The 21,582-nt window shown below is 40.2% G+C and overlaps 1 protein-coding gene across 5 annotated transcripts in view; it reads right to left on the bottom strand.

Moving 5' to 3' along the window:
- The window catches only part of KLHL2 (kelch like family member 2), a 58,916-nt gene extending 48,366 nt beyond the window's left edge, over positions 1–10,550 (bottom strand). For 2 of the 5 annotated variants that reach the window (XM_052778638.1, XM_052778654.1), the window contains exons 1-3: positions 10,365–10,550; positions 7,251–7,376; positions 2,718–2,824 (exon numbers count right to left, since the gene is read on the bottom strand). In XM_052778638.1, the coding sequence (XP_052634598.1) occupies positions 2,718–2,824; positions 7,251–7,376; positions 10,365–10,387 (256 nt within the window). In that variant the 5' untranslated portion in view covers positions 10,388–10,550. Of the gene's footprint in view, positions 1–2,717; positions 2,825–7,250; positions 7,377–10,364 lie in introns of those variants that run through there. The other 3 variants (XM_052778630.1, XM_052778646.1, XM_052778664.1) reach the window with 2 other exon arrangements.
- Positions 10,551–21,582: the final 11,032 nt, after the last annotated feature.

Genomic DNA, 21,582 nt, shown 5'->3' with positions numbered 1-21,582 from the left:
CATATCTCCATGGAGTTGTTAGCGACAGAAAAGCATATTGTGAACAGAAAGGAAAGCACTGAGCTGATCCAACCTCCCAAGCAGGAGCAACAGAGCACTGGTCGAGTTGAAGTTACTAAAAGGCTATCTAAAAGGTATATATGGTTCCTTACAATGTAATGTAAGGAAGGCTTTTTTTTTTTTTTTTTAAACAGAATTTCACAAATGGAGAATGGAAGCAAAGAGCAGGTAATTGCCTACAAATAACTGCCCTCACAGAAGAGAAAATTTAACTCGGGTTACCCTTGCCCCAAGCCAGGCCCTACGGCCACTGAAGTGTCCCTTCACGGACGTTTTATAAACCTTTCCTCTAAACATTTAAGTGTATTTAATTCAGATCACAATACATACTTCTAAAGAATTCCACTGTTTACAGAAGGAAGAATTATTCCTAGTGACATAGTCCCAGATGTCTAACCTTCCCCCCACCCCTGACCCCTTATAGGATAATTGTTACTAACTTACTAAATTTTGTAACTTTAAAAGGCAGTAACTTTTTCTTTCTGGGTATTTAATAGAGCTACTTCTACCATTACAAGTGCAAACAGGAGAAAAAAACCCAGGCAGAGGATTTGATCTCAGTTAATGCCATCTCCTGGCCTTCATAGCAGTCAGTACCTAATGACTCAGAGAAAGATAGAAGTAACCTGTAAACATGTGTCTAAATATAAGCTTCTAATTTCTAGTCAAGAAGTAACCATGAAGCATAAAAGTGCGATTTTTTTTATTGTTTTTTTCAGTCACTGTTTTATTCTGGATGGAGGAAGATACTTTTCCATTTGGTTGTAGCTGGTTAAGGGATCAAACTTGCTTATTTGAACTGGCAGATTACTGGATGAGAATGCAAGTCCACCCAAGAAGTGTGAATTGCAGGGTTCATGGAGATAACAATTATGATGAACTTCAGGATTTTTTTTTTCCTGTGGGAAATGGCTGAAATGCACCAACACCACAGCTGGGCCTTGCTGAAAGCAACCTATGAGACTAGTATAAAATCTGTTGATAAATCTTGAAGCCACAGCTGAATTCTATTTTAAACCCACCAATTTGGTTCACCAACTACACAAACATTGCCACAGATGTATGGGTTAAACACTTCCCACCCATTACTCAGGTGAGCATTCTGACCTCCTGCACCACTGGGGGTAAAAGACAACCTACATTTAAAGACATAAAACAAGCAAAAAAATTTCAAAGGGACTGAAGCAAGGAAAGAACCAAGATTTCTGTGACTGCATCTGGAGAGTGGCCACAGACACTGCTGCACTGGCATTCCTAACGGGTAATAAACCTCTCCACAGAAAGGGCAGTCGGGGCAAGCAGAAATGTCTTAACCACAGAAAGCATAATATAAAGCTATAGTCTGAGTAAAGAGTATTTTCAATGTCACAGTCAACAACAGTTAGTCTTTAATACAGAACTAATGCAGGAGACTTGTGTTTCTCTGTTACTAAGGTGATGAAAAGGAACCATCAAAGCAGCTGTTTTCATTCTAACTTTAAGGACAGCAGTAAAAATTAAGAAAGAATGTATCAGTCACCTGGAATGTTTGTCTCAACCACAAACGCAAACTTGAATAACTACTAGAGGAATAGATATTTAATTTTACACACAACTTTAAAGCATTGATGCTGCTAGTAGTGACTCCACTTCTAGTTTTGGTTGTGTCAAAATATTTGCATATAAAATCAAGAATAATCAGCTGCTTCCCCAGGGCACAACAGTATTTCAAATTTCATCAATCTTCCAGTTGCATACAATTAAAGTTATTAAAACTCCAATTTGCTTTTATACTGGCAGGCCAAAAGTCACATTTCTGCCTCTACCTGAGCTGGTGGTCAGAAACAATATGTTGTAGAGAATTCTTTTAATTTCAGACAGTCAACATTACCTACCAAACTGGCACAAGATTTGACAAGGAACAGACAAAACTTCAGAAGTTAATTTTAACATGCATTTAGTAGCATTCTCAATTTGACACCAAATTCCACAGGATTTCAATACGATTTATAACCATTATGGAATTAAACCCACAGCACAGGAATTCAGCCGGAGGCTCCTATGAACCTGAACCTATCTTAGCCTCGCGAGCCCTCAGCATTCCTCTTGTAGCAGCAAAGCAGTAACTTGGCCTGCATGGAGCAAACAGAGGCAGAATCAAGTCTGCACAGAAAAGTTGTGGCAATGATGCAGAGTACATCTGTCACGGAAAATTACCCTAAAAATACCAAAACATGCACTCCAGCTATAGGCTGCCAAAGCCACAGAAAGCTTTCATATCTACTAACAGCCTAGAGTACTCAGGGTCTGAAGAACGTAGCAGCAGCAGTTAAAGGACATAATTTACTCCAAAATTCACAGGAGAGTTATTTTAACCTTCTTTTGGATAAGCGAGATTACTAGAGCCTTAAATGGTATAACAACTCTACTATTCCTGGCTGGCTTAACATATAAATTTGTTTAAATGAAGGAGACTTTTTAAAGTATTCATCATGCTAACAAAGAATAAGTTGCCAGTATGTCCTTAGACTGCAAAAAAAAGTTCATTAAGAAACTCAGATGTTCCTATTGGCTGATCTAAAAATTAAATGAGATCCTAAAAAGCAAAAGTCATTTAATTTTGTGCTTTATACAGTTGGATTGGATTAGAACATAGTAAGTATTGAAACATTTGGTACCTGTAAACATGGCATGGAAGTAGGGGCTGCAGGCGGCTAGCACAACTCTATGCGCTGCAATTTCCATGTCTTCAGCTACTATCGTCACATCACACAGCAAGTTTTGACTATTTAGAAATATCAGAGAAGGCAATTTCACATAAATGAACTACAACAGAAAAGCATATAATATCACACACAATTCCTTTTCCCATGGTCTCAAAAAAGGCAGGCAGACAATGTTGATGAAGCATTGTTTTTAAATGCGTTACACAACCACATGGCTATTACTCAGTGGGATTACAGATGGTATTTGGGTACACAGAACTTTCTAAAAATCAAACTACTGAATTGTGATTTCTTGCACAGAAGTTTTCTGCATTGAATAACCAAAATTTGTATCAGCACAATTTATAAACCTTCTCACTGGAAGTCTGGGCCTCTTTGAATAACTATGATAGAAAAAAGAATTTGATATACACAAACACTAAAAAACTGAGGCAAGAAATAAGACTTTACAGATAACAAAGAATCCAAACTTCAATTGTGATGCCTGTGTCACATCACACTGGGAGCTTATGCCTACTTAACTGTTCAAAATCACTACTCAATCATCTCTGTATTTACTGTTATCCAAGCATTTTTCATACACAGCCCATGCACACAATAGCAATTATTTTTTCCACTCTGACCAGTTTAGAATTTGTCGTGGTTAAGTTCTATATCTTGCCTGACTTATGTTCATTACATTCATTTGCACTCTTGTCCTTTGCAACTGTAATACATATTTCCTCCCTCTTCTGTTGCAATGAAGGCACATCTCATTTATAATCATTCCTAACACAGGTGTTTCCAATGCAGTTTACAGCTATTGGATACACCTCTTCCAGTTAAACCCACCACACCATGTACTCTTTATAATCCAATTTTCTGGATGGAAAGAGGAGGGGGAGAAAAAAAAAAAAAACACCATAACACCAAAAGGCTGCAATTCCCCAGCATCTAAATAGCCACTGTTGCCTTTTATTTCCTTCTCATGCTAGCATTCTCCCTGTAGAAGTAGCATACAATCCACAAAACTCAGAGCCAGGGCAACAAAAGGAATAGAGGAAAGTTCTATTTAAGAGAACATATACCTTAGGGACAGAGCTAGAGCTGTACATCAATCCAGTGATCTCTATTCTCAGTACTTTTGAAAAGACACATTTTTACCTTTCCTGCCTGAATATATATTGCCATCAGAGTGCATACTTTCTGATAGTTTGCAACTACCACAAAGAGTTGTAGCAGAGACTGGGGTGAGCAGTTGCATTTTGCTCTGACAGAGCTAGAGGTCTCAGCCAAACTGCTCAGATATTCACCTCAGTCCAAAGAAAACTCCATGTTTTCTCAGCCTCTTCAATCATCCAATTTCTTTGAGCGCAGCCTCAAGTAAGGTGGCCTTGTGGAGGTCACACACCAAAAATTTTGGTGGCCACAACTAACCTTTGGGGCCGTATTGCAATCCTGTCATTAGAATATTTTCCCCCTTTCAGTCCTTAATACCTACAGCAACTACCTAAATCTCACAAGTTTAGCCTGCAATATGGTTATCATCAAAAAGAGGTGTATAAGGTAATGACCGTACCCAGATGAAACACACAATTCAGAGGAGCTTGAAAACAACCATTACATTTATTATACAAAAATTGAAACAGAAAGCTGCACATAAAAGGTCATGAGTTACCCAGCTTTTTCAGACACCTGCACTTATCCCGACAACAGGAACAAAAGGTTTTATACTTAGCTGCACAGAAATACCAAAGATAACAAAGAAGCCAGAAGCAACAGAACTACATCAATGCAAAACTCCAGCTAATTAATTACATTGCGCGTATATAGACATAGTAACTTCGAGGTAGTCCGGATGCATCTCTAGTCTGGAACTGCATTAGGTGAATGAAAATGCTCTGCATTACTACAAAGCTGACAAGCTAAATAAACTACTAAATAAAGAAACAAGCTTATAAACTTAATCATGTACTCTGCTGCAAGCATCTTGTGGCTTCCACAGCAACTCAGCACCTTCATTTCATGAGGGCACACCAATTTATTTTACAAAAGCTGGCGTTCTGAAGTGATGCTTGCTTGTATAGAGCGACTGAATGAACAGAGCTGTGGGGGGCACAACATCTTGGTAAAGGAAGTGAGAAAATGAGAAATGGGGGAGCAAAAAAGTATAGATTTAAAGAACAATTAACTGTTTACCAGCTTGCAGGTTATTCTTCACTGGTTTATATAGAGAAAGGTCATTGCCCACATCTTCCAAAGATTTGGTAGTCTTGTTTGTAAGAATGAGTATTTTAACAAATATAGGTAAGGTCAAATTCTATTGTGATAAAAGCAAATTATAATGAAGATATAGGCATCAGAGGGTAATTTTTTCATATGACAAGAACTAATTAGCTATCCTAATGATCTCTCTGACTCAGTGTTGAGGTGATGGTGAGTAATGAAATGACAAAAACTACCAAGGACAAAATTACTCACATTTGTCAAAATTTGAAGGCCCAGAAAAACCCCCATATGAGCTAATAGAACCAGGCAACTTGACAGCAGCCAAAAATGTAATATAAACTCACAGACTTAAGCATTCCAAAACCAATATATTTTAGATGCTTAAGCAGATGATTTCTTCACTAGTTATCCACTTACTGAAGAGTATACCTCTGGCAAATACCTGCTTGTGCTACACTAAAAGAACTGAGATAGAAAACACTGTAAAAATGTAATCGATAAAATCGAAAATATCATTTACTTGATTAATATTAGGTCTTCATTTAGAGTAATGAAGTCTGAAACATTTCTAAAATATTTCAGTTTATTATTTCAAACAAATAAATGCAAATATTAAAGTTTATAATCTTATCTCATTAGCACTTACCATTTTAAAAGCTCTACTCAGCTTAAACAGTAAATATTGCTGCATCAACTACTTTAAGAAATAAGAACTACAGTTAAGGTTTGCATGGTACTGTTCCTGTTCCAGCTTTAACTATTTATACATGTATGACAAAATTGCTCAAATTGCATCTACAACAATCTGAATTTAAGTAACCATAGAAACTAAAGTATATTCTGAAAATAATCCACGGCCTTCAACAATGCACTCTACTGGAAGACCGCATACCTTTTACTTCTGACATAACAAAATGCAGGTAAGGTTTCCGACTTCTGAAACTGTTGTAAGATTCATTCTGGGAAACTGTTTCATCATCTAAACTCTTGCTTATCCTTAGGAAGCCATGGCTACTGGCTCTAACCAGGCTCTATTACACTCCTTGAGACACCAAATCTGTTAATGGGATCCTTGAAAAAGCCAAGGGCATAAGTAAGGTGAAGCAACAAGTGTCAGTCCCTCCAATATAAGGAAACTAGGCTGTTAATAGACTAGAACAATAGTCTCTGCTCTTATCCCATTATCCTCAAACTATGGGAGTCTTTGAGCTGGATTTAAGTCATTTATAGACAGCATATGATTTTCTCCAACCTTCCAGTACAGTACAAACTGTCACAGCCAGATAAATACATTGATCTGATCACAGTATCTACCATAGTATTAAAGATTTACCCATATGGAACAGCGAAGACCAAAGGCAGAGGCATACTTTAATAGGGTATCAGTTGCTGTCTTTTTGAAGTGAAGCCTCTCCAGTTTTTAATCTTATATGGGAAATAACAAAAGACTACAGGATTTTCACACCCTCCGGTATTGTCTACACTAGAGAAGTGTTTTATTTATTTAATTTCTCCATTGTTGCTGTTAGCTATAAAGCTGAATTACTGTCAGTGATAGTTGTGAGTCCTAATTACCAGAGCTCAGTTGCGAGCTCTAATTACCAGCTGTCACAGTTTTCAACACCATCTCACCTACTCATATGTAGAAAATAAATCAATATGGGTGCTAAGAACAGCATCAGCACCAGTCTCCCAGTTTTGCTGAAACTGATGGTAGTATCATTCAAGGTCTTACAAAACTTTATTGAGTAAAGTTACTTTCAACATTTGATTTGAGAGTTCATCAATTTGTCCCAGGGGGCAAGCAAAAGATAACTAAGAAAAGAAAGCATACTATCAGTTGGTTTACACTTGTTAGACTGTGACCTATGTCTCCAGACCAGAAAATTTTAACATTTTTCCAGTTCGCAGCCTACCACAAAAATTAACAACAGGCATACGAAGAGCCTTAGGCTCAACTAGAGTCACTTTTCACCTATCCAGGGTCAACTACATACAAAACAGGATCAGTAGCTGCAACCCCTTAAATACAACCCCTAAGTATCTTTCAAGTCTCATAAACCTAGTTTTGATTAACTTATGAGGGGCAAAAACATACTGCATACATTACAGCTATCATCACATGACTATCATTCAGCTATCACTTCATTGTACATTTAAACCTTCTCATCAGCTACACTTCTGGAATTGCATGTTCTTAATAAACTATTATTATTAACTTAATAAATGCCAGTGAAAGTAATGGACTCCAGGCAGATGTATGAAGTGAAGTAATACCTTCTTAATTCATTCATAACTTTAAAAGCTTTCTTCATGTGCCATGGATTTACTGTAACAGGACAGTGAATTTCAGTGTTATCATCTTTCAGATCCAAGGGCTTCTGATGGCAAAGTTTGGTACATCTGGAAAGAAAAAAAAAAAAAAAAAAAAGAAGAGAGTTAATACTTCTGTTTAATTTCCAGTTCTGTCACTCTTATTTTCTCCAACTTCATCTTGGGGAGGAGAAGATTTATACTTCAACTTATTCTTTACTCCAAGCAATTTTGGTTTCCCCATTATCAGCAGTGTGGAACAGCAGGTACAATTCCCGAGGAAGCAATAAATTGGTGACCAACACTAGTGAAGCTGACAGAGGCACTCAGGGCTAACAATAATCTCCACTAAGGAAAACATGAAGATGATGCCCTAGAATATTTCCAATAAGCCCTGAAGTTAGGGGAGAAGCAGAGGTTCAGGAACTTTTAGCCTGGTGCCCATACAGATCGATGGCAGAATGCAGCATCCATCACCCAGGTCTCTCAATGCCTTCACTGCTTGTGAGACAAGAGCTGCTCTCTGCCCTTCCACCAGGACCTCCCTTACTGGTTCATGCAGCTCCCAGTTCATCTCTGACAGGAAGACCACATGATGGCTACTGTAATTGTCCAGGCTTTCCCTAGCAGCAGCATGAGACATAGCTGAGTATGAGAAAAACTCGGTAGTTTTGCAGATCCACTCAATGTTTTGAAAAGCAAGTGACCAACCTCCTAATTTTTCTTACTCTCAAAAACCCACCCAAAATACCAAGAGAAAAACTAAACAGTGTGAAAAATCATTAGCTCTATCTACAATTATCTCTTTCTATAAGAAATACCCAAGTTCTACAGACACTAACTTCTGTAGAAAAATGATTATGTACACCCCTACGTCACCAGGGCTGTCCAAACAGCAAGGGGGCCTTTCATGCCAAGCCAGTGAGTTTTGTGTTTACAATCACAATTTTATTCTTACAAGGCAAATTGCATTGTTGTAGTACTTAGAGAAAATGCTTAGCATCAGCAATGTTTTCACCTACAGTATTGTAACTGTATTCCTGAACCTCTGAGCTGGGAAGAAGTCACTGAAGTCAATTGGTGGGGCAACTGACCCTGGTACGTCAGAGATCTGATTTCAAATGAAAACTCAATCTTACTTGCTTTAGGTAAGAATAGTCAAATTGAACATATGCACTGACTCCCGTAATTCCAGCCTCTCTTCCACCATACCTAAAACTTTTTACTTGGGCATGTCTAAAGAAGCTTAAAAGAAAAATGCAATGATAATTTAAGATTTTAACCTAGAACTCTACATTCTGTGCACTACAACAACACGCAAAGTAGTTGGCTCTACTTTTCATGGTTCCAAAACTAGCTACAAAATTTTTTGAGCAAAACAGCATGAAACTGCATCAACCAACAAAGGAATAGAAAAAGTCTCTGTAGAACACTGGCTAACAAAGTAAGGTCCACCTGCAGAACTCAAACTACTACCAACTTACTACACTGTACCATGAAACTGCTATGAATTAAAAGTTTCGTGCTCAATTTTGAAAACGATACAACTCATTACTGAAACGGGCCAAGTAACAGCAATTTTACATCAATCAGAAAAAAAAAAGCAAGTTACAAATTTACATATTATAGAGCACAGACACATGCTGCTGTATGGAGGTAAAAAAAAAAAAAAAGACATCCTATCTAGCAGACCCCTTTAGACTGAATATCACTCTTCTAAATTATGTGACATACATAGTGATCAGCATTCAAAAAAAATTATACACAGAAATCAGTGACTTCAGGAAACATTCAAAACACCAAAGACTAACTGCGAGGAAAACACCCAGCTTTTAATTACGCCACTGACTCATCAAGTCCAAGATAAGAACACTTCTTCTGTGGCACCTTTTTACATCCCAAAGCAACGCATCAAATACTGATGTATACATATCTGCACACATATACAGGCTATATACACATCACATACATATACGCAAGAAAAATAGTGGTCGGAGTTGCCTGTAAAGAGCTGCCAAGCAACCTGGATAGACGGAGGAGTTCCTATGAAGCGTAAACTCATTTGCTGAAGTTTCAATACTTTGTCACAAAGGATGACTTTGTTTTAAGGTAATGAAGCCTACAAAACGGTCCGCAATATGCCTTCTGTTTTGAGAACTGCTAGTCTGCCTGAAGTTACTGGAGTCTCTCTCTTACCATTTCACCAGCTGGGTCAAAGCTGTCTGCAACTGGTTCCTTTGGTTCGTTCTCAAGAGCCTCACCCACAGCGTACCCGAAAACTACCTCCTGAAGGCGCAGGATGAGGCTACGCCGAACTGGAGCATGTAAAAAGCTGGACGAACCCAACCGAAGTGCAGCTGGAAAGCTGGACGAACCCAACCGAAGTGCAGCTGGAAATATGTGGCTTGCCTAGCGCACTGCTACTGAAAAAGATGCTTAACTAAATAACCAGAAAACCGAGAGCGCAATGAGCATGACTGCTGAGTCAAACAAGGAGTAATTTGGGACCACATATGGAGGAAGCAGAAGGAGCGAGGGGGAGGAGGGAAAAAGACACCCAAAAAAAAAAAAAAAAGAGCCTGTCCCCGCACCCTGGAAGGCGGCGGGGCGGGGGTGCCGGCAGCCCTGCCCGCCCGCGGGGAGCCCGGCGCCCGCTCCCCCCACGGCCCAGCCTACCCGCCCGCCCCGGCACCCCGCGCCCCGCCGACGCGGGCACCGCAGCGGCCGGCGGCGGCACGGCGGGGCAGCTCAAGCCGCCGGGCGGCCAATCTGGCCCCGGGGAGCCCCGGCCCGCCGGGCACCAGGCACCGGCACGCCGACACGACCCTCCCCGCCAGCGCTGCCCCGCGCCGCCGCCGCCGGGTCTGGGTCCGCGCCCCCCGCCCCAAGCCCGCGGACACGGCTCCCTCCCGGTGCCGAGGGGCCCGGGGCGGGCCGCGGAGCGCCGCGGCCGCTCAGCTGGCCGCTACGCGGCTGAGCCCGGCCCCGCGCCCCCAGCCCACGGCACCGCTGTCCCGGCGGGCTCCGTGAGCCCGACAGCCTCCCCGCCCGCCCCGCCGCCGCCGCCGCCGCACTCACACGGGCGGCAGCAGCATCTCCATCGCGGTTCCGCTCGGGCTTCCTCCGTGCAACGCGGGCGCGGCGCGCTGCCGCCAGCACCATGCCAGCCGCCGCTGCCCCCGCCGCGGGGTGCCGGCTGCGCGCGCCCGGCGGAGCCCCCGCTGCCCGCCGGGAGCCGCCGGCGCTGCCCACTTCCGGGTTCCCGCCCGCGGGAGGGCGGTGGCGGCGGCGGCGGCGGGGGCGGGCCGCTGCGCGCAGGCGCGGAGGGCGGCCGGCTCGGCCCGGCCGCCGTGAGGAGGCGCGGGGGGCGGTTGGTTTGTCGGTCGCCCCTCAGGCGGTGCCGGCGGCCCCGGTCCCCCGCCGAGTTGGGCAGGCTCCCCCACGGCGGAGCCTCCGGGGTGGTTGCTGCCTGTCGGTGGGGCAGCCCTCTCCCAGAGGCTTTAGGAAGAGGAAGATGAGGAGGAGGAGGTGCCGCTGCCCTTTGCTGGAAGGAGCGTGGCCTTCGAGGGGGCCGAGCTGGGTCCAGTGCCCTTCTCGGCCCGAGGAGACCCGGGCGCCCGTCTCCCACCGCCCAGGAGAGCAGCGGCTCAGGGCCGGGCCGGAGAGCGACACCCTCCAACTGTCCTGGGCAGGGAGGGCGGCCTGGGGCACTCGTCTGGGGACGCAGCGGTGCTCTAGGCCCTGGAGCCAGGACTCTCTTTTTTCTTTTAGAAGAAGAGAAAGCGGTCACAGGTCTCCTCTGTGAGAAGACCCAGCCCAGACGCAGGCAGGCGCGGAGGGGCGACCCCAGCTCCGTCCCAGGCCGGCCGAGGAGCTGGCCTGGCACCAGCTCACGCAGGCGGTCGCGCCTCGAGCGTGGGGCCGAAGCGAAGCCCAAAAGTGCGTCGGGACGGAGAAGAGGGGTGCTGCAGTTGAAGAGGCTGCAGCGCCGGTGCTCTAGTGCGCTGTCACCTGCTGGACCTCACCTGCTTTTATTTGATCCAGGCCAGCGGAACAGCGACTGTGCCGCTCAAAACAGCTGCCCTCCCGTCTTTAGTCATACAATCGCAGACATCGCTGAGGTTGAGCGTTAAGTGCTTGAGTTGTGGTTTAATGTTTGCTTAAGTAGCCTCCGTGATGCAGAACGGCAAAAAGAAACACAGACTGGGCAGGGATCTATTTCAAACGCGTGTCTTTGTAAGCGACGCTAATTCAAGCAAGTAATGAAGCATAGTACGTTTAGCAACTTCTGAGTGGGGGCATTCGAGAAGAATTTACTGTACTTAAACCTCTCTAAGTTACTTCTAAATCTTAGAAGATTGTGTAGTGGAAGATGTGTTTAGTAAGCTGAACACAATTCAGGTATTTCAGTCTGGTAAGTGTCTGTAAAAACAAAATGCTTCTTCACTGGAGTAAGAGATTTTATATTGACAAAGTAACTCTAAAACTAATAAATCTGTCACTAACTGACCGGCACTGTTTCTCTAAGAGTAAGAGGAGTTTGAGGACCGCACATTTTAAGTAAAAGGCAAACCAGAAAATGGCAGGTGCATTTTGGGTGAAGAATATTACAGATGGATACAAAAATCCTTCACCAATGTTTCTAATATAACCACAGGTTATTAAAACTAAATGTATTTTAATCTGTTATTTTCGTGTTTGCTAATCTCTAATAATATTCCTTACTTGGAAAATGCCGTTTCAGTTTTCTCAGTTTACCAATCCTCTTCTACTACACTGTGATGTTTGATCTGGGAACACTTCACAATTTTTTCAATGGGTTTCCACTGGAGGTTTTTCTAAATTAAATATTTAGTTGCAATTGTCAGTGCCTGTTTTTACAAAGTCTGTGCTTTGTGACAGCTGAATTTGTCTCTTCTCAAGAGACAACTAGATTTGCCTCTGGGTTGCATAGGAGAAGACAAGGTACTTGTTAAAGATTTGAAAGATGCAACAAAACCTGCTTGCAGGGTGGTCTGCTCCAAAGGGGCCAGCTAGCAATAATGCGCTCTGAAATGGAGGTTTAAAATTCAGCCGGCTCCGTGTGGCATAGCGCCAGCGAGTTCTGAGTTCCTAAGCAGGTCTGGCCTGGGTAGATCAGAGAGTTGCTGATGACTGTCACATCACACTTTCAGGTTGCTGTACCCTAGTGTGAACTCCTGTACATGTTACTTTGTAAGATAAGGATCCTAGCTTTTACTGATCCATAAGACCTAAGCGAATCCTACTAGTAATAGACTGCGCTGTGTTTAAGGCTCCACATTAGACTATGAAGTCATTGTAAACTTGTCCAGAAGCTGATGGCGGTTTTTGTACGCTACTCGCATATAGATCCTGCAAGCATGTAGGCAGCTGCACATTCTGCCTCTTGTTAACATGGCAGAACTGTTTAATAGTGTTCATTCTTAAATGAACATTAAGTTTTTCCAGCCTGTGACTTCTCTTGTTTTCTTGCAGTGTTGTATTGGCTTTTCAGCCAAATGCTTAACGTTAGTTGAAGTGAATTCTGTGATGCAGAGCATCAAAAAGAAACAGAAATAGGGCAGGGTTCTATTTTTTTTTTTTTTCCTAAAATTATGTCTTTGTACTTCAGTAGTCCTGAAAGGAATCAAACAGCTGAAACAGAAATGACTGCATCCAAACTACATTTTGTGGTTATAGCCAAACAACTTACATATCTAACCATGAGAAAATACATCCTTTAAATACAATGTTTGGATTTTTATGGGATTCTGCTTGATCCAATACCTCTTCTTAGAAAATAACTTTTAGAGAACAAAATTATTTATATATGTGTGTGGGTGTATATATGTAGTTTTGAAAGGAAATAGGCTACGTTTCTTAACTATGATGAAACAGCTGCCACTTTTATTCATGCTGCAGCATTGAAATCACTGCATTTACTGAGGAAATTCCCTATCATGTTTAGGACTGCCGCTGTAATAACTCTTGGTCCTTTCCCACTTGTTTTAGAGAGTTCCAAAGGAATGCTGCCAGCACTTACTTATGATTGCACAGCTCTTCGGACATATTGACACTAGAAGTACTCTACTGATACAGAAATCCTGACACTATACATCAGTGAAGTACATCCACTGAAAATGAAGCTATGCCAGCAAAGCTCTGCTTTCTAGCAAGACAGTTCCACAAGTTACACGGTCCTACAAATGGAATAAACAATCCTGGTAAAAGTCAAGGGAACTGCATGCATACATGCTGTTTTATAAGCATCTTTAAGGGATCACGCACCACGCTGACGTGGTCACGTTAGAAGAAATCTCCATTAGGTTTAGCCACAGAGAACACTGAAGTTCTTACTAGGATTTTTAATTGACAAACGCACGTTAGGAAGACCTCTCTAAAAAGGCAAAAAAATATGTTTGTAAGAACATTGGCTCTTGTTTAAGATTTTATAAGTCACAGCTTCTTAATGATTTGGGCAGAATGCTTATGAGAAGATGCTGCTAAAGCTGGGATTCTTTTCATGGAAAAGGAAGAAGAAAGGAAGGGGCTAGAATTGAAGTCTTAAGTACCTCTCTGTACTCATATTGCTTCAAACAGCAAAACAACGTCCTTCCTTACTTTGTTAGCTATTAGGTCATCCATTATATTTGTATCTTACTGAATTTAGTTGTGGGTAATTCATGTATAACATTTATGTAAAAATAGGTATGTATTTATTCAAAATCTTTCAGGGCACACATTGATTTTTCCCCATGCATTTCACCCCCAGTAACATTACCATCCAGCAACAGACTCTTATACAACCAAGGCCCCTGCATCTAAATAGATCCACAAGGACCTATGTGGAATTCATGACAGGACTTGAGGTCAACACAGACATTAGCTATTACTGCATTTTTTTGTCTAAGACACTAGCACTAGTATCAGCATTAATCCAGCATTAACTAATCTTAAAAGGCCTCACTCTAGTGGAAGAGAGTTTTGGGGTTTTTTTTCCCCAGAAGAATGGAATATTTAAAGTTTCAGAGAACCATTGAGCTAAGGACATGAAAGCAGTTGAGAAGAATTACACTGAAAAGTAATGTGAAAAGGAAAAGCAAGAAAGTGCATGCAGCAGACTGAGACAGGGACCAGATTGCAGAGAAATATGTACTGGAGAGTAGGCAGAGAGAGAAAAAATAAGATGTGTAAATTGGGAATGTGAAATAAAGACTAGCAAAGCAGCTGCTATCAAAAATAAATCATACTGTGACCAAAATCAGTTAAATACAATTAAGCATGAATAAAAATATTTAGTCTTTTCTAGCATTATTCTTCTGTGTAAGCAATTGCTGGAGCACTGAGAATGATACATATTTAATGAAAATAGATGAAGGGTAGGATTTATTCTGTAAAATTCATGGACCTTGTAATGATGATGATGAAAATTAGTAACTAAGAACTGGTTTTTCAGTGTTCAAAACCACACATGGTGTAATTTCCAAAAAGACTTGATAATGCACACAGTCTAGTAAACAGGCTTTAAATACTCCAATCCCAGTTTTGGAAAAGAAGGGCCAATTAAAAAGCAAATGGTATGACGCTTCTGAGTTCTACTCAATGGAGAAGTCAGGTCCTTGTGGTCAGTGCTGAACAGTGCAGTGTTCCTGGTAAATTACAAGTTCATTTTAGCTCCACGGAAAAGGGGAGTCCTAGCTCAAGTAAGCATTACGAATGGAACCAAGTGTAGGTCATGGCTTTGATTCATATTAGTACTGCAGACTACTAAGACGCAAAGTAGAGATCTTGAGGAGCAGATCCAAGGCACAGTGCTGTGAAGGTTTGGATTTCACATACGGTGTATCCCTGAGATGACTGTGAAAGACATGGACCAATTCCTACTCTCATACCTGTAGACTTGTGTTGCTCCCTGTGCACTGGATAAGGCAATCAGGTCTCTATAGTGAATGGGTTCCATTCACTGAACTAGCAGAAAGCCCATCAAAAATTATTAGATTTCACCACTTAGACATGATGCAAAGGTAGCAGCAGAAACCTGCAGCAGGGATTTCTTTGGGGAAAGCTGGACCATCCCAACCAGCAGCAGGCAAAGCTGATGATGGAGCTCCACCCTTCAACACAGAGTGATACCTTACTGAAATAAGTTCTGCACAGTTCTTGTGTACAGCCTACACCAAAAAAAAAAAAAAAAAAAAAGATTTACAACATTTAGTCTTTAGCAAACGATCTATCATGTGGATAAGCAGGACCATTAGGGTAGCCTCCTTGTTCACAGAAGTCATCTCCATCATTGGTGGTTTTTTCCTGATCATTTTAGTTTGAAAGAGTGTAGATTATTATTATTATTATGTTCAGTCATACTTGTTTAACTTGTCAAAACATTATTTTCTTGAAAAATGAAGCAAAAGTAGTTTTCTCCATAGATAATAACTGTAAGGTATAGTACTGTATCTATTAGATGCAAGTCCATCAAAGTCCGTGTACTTCTCCCCCATCATATTCTCCACTCTAACAGCAATGTTGTAAGATAGTCCTAACCAAGTCGGTCAACTAATACACAGCTTTTTGAGAAGAAAACAGGTACAGCTCATTAAATAAAATTACATTTAAACAATTGATATACTGCCATCTAGTGCTTACTGAATGCACAACCATACAAATTCTACTCGGTTCAATAGTTCTTGGTATCTGTAATTGGCCTACAGCAAAACAAAGTTAAACTCACCAATTTGCATGTAGTCATGCATATAGTGAGCTTACCTAAGAACAGTAATTGGGAGCAATTTACACTGCGAAAAGTGACACAGTATGCTGAAAGAATCAATCTGAATATGTATTGTTTCATATGGATATAAATAAGACCGGAGGAACAGTATTTGCAGAGTCTACAGCACTTGAGGGGGCATTCAGCAAAAATGAAAAATGCTGTAGACTGGGAAAGAGCAAGCAGGGTATAGTTCACACATTGTACAAATTCTTTTGTTGTACAAAGAGGCAATGAAATCAAAGACATTAAAAAATTAAAAGATTATATTCAGGGAGTCATAACAATAACAATCACACAGGTGTAGTTACTGCATATAATTTTGCACAGACAGGTTGTTCATAGAAAGCGAAAAGCATATCATGCTGCTGTTCAAGGAATTGAGTAAATCCTCATTTGAAATAATCCTTTTTTTTGTGTAAGAAAGACTAGAAGGTATTGCAAACTCATTGTAAAGATTAAGAAAAGAGCTCAGGATCAGTACACTTAACTATGCAGAATGTCTAGTAAAATTGGACTCCTATTAAATTAAAAAAATGAAGGGGAAATTTAAGTCAAAGATAAAAGTATGAAAAGGTTTAGTCCAATAATTCGGTACAAGCAGATGCACACACAATGAATAGTTTATTATAGTGTTCCTGGACTACAATTTTCACTGCTATCAGGGAAAGTCTCTTGGCAGTTTTTCTACACAAAAGAACATTGTGATCCAGACTAATATACTGGGGGAAAAAATAGGTATCCTCAGAATCTAAAATATTCAAAAGACTACCTTGTCAGAATGCTAATATTTAACCATACAGCCTAAAAAGTTAGTTTATGCAAGCTAGTTCTTGACAAGTTCATTTTATGATTTTCAGACAAAAAAATGAGAAAATGGAAAAAGAACTGTGCAGAGAAAACCCCTAATTTTTCCTTGAAATTTCATCCTCTGTCTTAATTTACCTCAAGAAAACTACTGATAAAATTAAAATAATCTCAAACATTCCTTTTTTTCTATTAAAGTCACCCCAGATGGTATATAATCTAAACCCAAATATTTTCAGAAACAGCTCTGCATTTCCCTTTATATAGTTCAAGTAAATGCTTGTCATGTTGAGATGGCTTTATAATACAATATAAACAAAAATATGATTTTGAAAAAATCAGAAGAAAGTGAAAAAATCCATAGTTAAAAATTACTCTGTAGAGGGAATACTTTTCACCCTGTAAATTAGGCGTTTGCTTAAGCCTTAAACCATTTAAAACTCTAAAACTCATCTTTAGAACAAAGTAAGATATATCATGTTACTTAGTTCTGAAGTTTGATTTATACTTTTAGTGTATATTTCTAAAAATAAATATGAAATTGATGAATTGCATCCCTTCTTCAACCTCAGTTTATTTGCTTTTGAATATAGCTGGAAATTCAGTATAATTAAAGTAGTAAGCAGGAGTGCCCATTATGTTGTTCATAATTCTTCCATTTGCTGTTACGTTACATCCTTTGTCTCTTCTGCATTAAGCAGTCCAAATTCTCTTTCAACAGCTGTATTAACTTTTATCTATCTGTTTTCATCAGTCCTATCGCTGGACTTCATTATGGACACATAGGACATTTTGCTAAATGATTTGTACTAACAGATGAGCTGAATTAACCAATGGCCACACTAAGCCTCCAGCATTCAAATTTGTATATTAACTGGTGAAAGACTAGAAGAGTTTTTATTAATAACAGTGTTATGCTCTTCTCTTTTCAATAGCTTGCATTTAAAGGCCACAGAGTTTTTAATGGACATTTTATTTATGAAGCCAAAGCTTCATAGCAAGTGGCAGTTTCTGATTACATGATCACCATGTATAAACAGCCCCATGCTGTTCACCACAAAAAGCTTACACTTGCATGATGTGAAAATCTGAAACTATACATAGAAAGTTTCCTTTATTTTAAACGTATTCAGCAGTGAACTGTTTCTTAATCTCCATAGGATTTTTAAAACTTACAGAAGCTTGAAATAAAACAAGTACCTGTGAAGTGTCTGTAATTTGAGGCTAGAATATAGACTGTGCTTACTGCAGTATGACTGTCAGGACTATTACAACCAATTCATGCAAATAAAATTGTCTTTACTGTTATTTTTATCTTTTCACTTCCCATTTGTATTTTTAGTCATGCTGGGATCTGTCACAACCCCATATTCTCAGAGCAGAGACTGTATTCTTTACATAGAGCTGAATACAGTTTAAGTACTAATTGTACCTGCAATATGAATAAGAAACAGTAATAATAATTAAACCTTATAGTTGAATGTGAAAAAGATTGTAAGCCCAATCCTGTTTCCATTCATGCCAAATTTTAAATAAAACTGAGAGGAAGAAAAGTAGATATTAGGCCTCTTTGTGAGGATACAGTTGTGAAAGTTAGTCCCCAAATATTGTAATTATTGCTGATGTGGAAAAGGTTACGCCTAAGTATAGGATTTAATCCTAGGTATCTAGCCTATGCTAACTTTCCTTAAGGACAGCTGGCAAATAAGGACATCATAGCACGGCATTGTTGGGCCATACCACATCTTTTTACCTTACCCTTATCGGATACCTTCATTGTTACTGATAGAGTTGCAGAGGAAGTATTTTAGGAACAGGCCGTATCTTAATCTGTTTTACACTCCCCAGCACTGGATCAGCCCTCAGGAGCAGACCTTCAAGTCATGTGCACTAACATGACAATGTCTGCAAAATTTGCCAGAAGATGCAACAGGAATTGAGCAGAAGAGAATCTTACTTAATTAAAACCTTACTTACATCATTGAAACCTCTGGCTATAAAAATTACCTGTGAATCTAGTAATTAAAACAATGTATCAAAACCAAAACACAGATTGGGTCTACAGGAGTAGACTACTACTATAAAGATTATATACATATTTTAGGCAAACCAGTTGAAATTGGCAGTCACATATTTAGATATTAGGAAAAATTTTTTTACTGAGAGGGTTGTCAAACATTGGAATGGGCTGCCCAGGGAAGTGGTTGATACACCATCCCTGGAGGTATTCAAAAAGCGAGTGGACAGGGTACTCCAGGGCATGGTTTAGGGGGCATGGTTAATGGTTGGACTCGATGATCTTGAAGGTCTTTTCCAACTGAAATGATTCTATGATTCTATGATTTCTAAAAATGCTAACTGGTGTTGTGTACAGTAAATATTTATGCACTTCAAATACTTAAACTTGCAATTTTTCCCCAACTGTGCTCTTCAGTAACCTGTTGAGAACACTTCATTTTCCATTCAGTAGAAACAATACTTACAATTATATATAAAATTATACATATTCAAATGAGTGCTAATAAATGTAAACTTCCTGGGACTTTAGGATTCTAAGATTATACTTACAAGAATTTATTTATTTGATTTTATCTCAAACACTTGTCTAATGGCATGTGTCATGCACACTGCATATATGCATGCAAGCCATTGAATAGAGGCATTTTGTAAGTATACGGCAGTTTGCAGCAATGGATTATACATTAGACCAAATTTCTAAATCTCTGAACAGAGATTATTGGAAAATTATATCTGAACTAGCACAGAAAAATGGCAACAACTTAGCAGCAACTGTGTTCACTTTTTAAATAGTAAGCTGCTGATATAATATAGACGAAGTATGTGTTTCTCACCTGACTGTATTGGGTATCTGAAGAAACAAGGCTAAAACCAAGATTATAGCTAGCCTATAGTATTTTAGAGACTGGCAACAGGAGGAGGAGGACTTCCACAACTGAAATTATTATGCTAATAAAAAAAGGTAGTTACTTGAACTTGTGTATCGAACTGATGAATCAAATACCTGATTTTAGGCTTCTTGGTTCCTAACTCTTTGAACAACTGTTCTAAATCACTTCATTTTTTTAATTATATCTCTTTCCCCCATACTGTTCCCCCTCAAATATCATCCTTGCCAAATTCAGAATCCAACCCCCCCAGATTAAAGAACAAATACACCTGTGCATTCCTAAGCATGCATGTAAGCAAGCAAACAAAATGTGGGGAAACAAGAGAAAAAAATGTGCAGTTCAGCATTTTATTTGGTCATAAATGAAAGCAATAGCAGCTAAGCAACACCAGATGATATGTTACTATTTTTTGTAAGAGACTTTTTTTTGGAGGGTTTTTTTGTTTCTTCAAAAAGTTTAATGCTATTTTAATTCTTCTAAAAAATAAACTGCTATAAAGTATTTTTAATCAATACAAATGTATTTACAGTTTAAAAAAATACACATTCTAGCCATTGTCATTAACTGGCACTGTTATTAGCTTCTTGGCTGTGGGACTAGGTACAACACACTGCACACTAGCATTTCTGGTTATTCCAGAGCAGAGATTTTAACCAGAACACAGACATTGTTGCTCCTTGCAAAACAAACAAAAGGTAAAGACTTCATGCTTTTCAAGCTGAGCAAAAGCTCAGACAATGGCACTGCGCAGGTAAGTCTCATAGTTATACAAAGAAATGGGAAGTTCTGGCAGTCACACAGCATCCTCGTAAAAATTGCACAATCAAGTTCCAGACTGATCTATTGAGCCACCCTGATCTTTGATGGTTATTAGATCTGTGTAGGTGTAGACCACACCTGCCAAGCTAACTACTTGGCAAGGCGTAACACCTTACAAAAGTAACGCTGATTCCTTGAGCAGCAACCAGTGAGTTGTGGCCTCACTTTACTGTCACAGAAAACCTTTATCCTCTGGCTGCTGATTTGTAGGATTTGTGTTCTTATGAGGAAGGAAAAAAGAGGAAGCACAATAAGGAAGAGGAAAAAAGAACATCTGGGCTGAGAAACTGGAACTGAGCAGGCTCTTATCACAGAAGCTGGACTTCATCTTACTGAAACCAGCAAGTTTAAGGCTTGTTTTTCATTTAAGTTAGTTGCCCAGTTCGTTAAATATGTGTATCTGTGTAAAACAAGAACAAATGAATGCAAGCGCTGAAGGTATTTTTCTACAAAAAGATACCCAAGAGAAGTCACAGAAACAGAGATAAAAAACTTGGGACAGCCTGAAGAAGCCCACATCTCAAAAGCAGCTTTCACCCCTTGGCACTTCTGCACTCTTTAAAGAGGCAGAGCCACGCCCGCTGTTGAGGGTGACAGTCCCGGCTTCTCTTGAATAGTAGGCGAAGAACAATTCCAACCTGGAGATGATACAATCTTGCCGTCTTTCAAGCCCTTGTTACAGCTTTGATCCTCTCTAGTGACCTCACTAACATCAGCTCAAGGCTCAGGGGTGGTCATATAGAGCAAACAGAAGGTTAAGAAACTTTGGCAGATGAACAGAGCACACAACCGATAACAAATATGCTGCTTTGTAAACTCATACTATGCACATGCCTGAACACTGTCATTCCAATCCTTCCCATATCAGAAAGGATATAGCTGAAAAAGGTCAGAGAAGCTAACAAAGATTACCAAAGAATAACAACTAAGTGGTTGGGGAGTATTCAGCATACAAAAGGGTGTGGAGGAGTAGTTAGAGATCCATAGAGTAGCG

This window comes from Harpia harpyja, chromosome 2 (assembly GCF_026419915.1).
Source record: "Harpia harpyja isolate bHarHar1 chromosome 2, bHarHar1 primary haplotype, whole genome shotgun sequence".
NCBI lineage: Eukaryota > Metazoa > Chordata > Aves > Accipitriformes > Accipitridae > Harpia > Harpia harpyja.
Note: the sequence above shows the minus strand (reverse complement) of the source record. Positions and strands in the feature narration are given on the sequence as shown.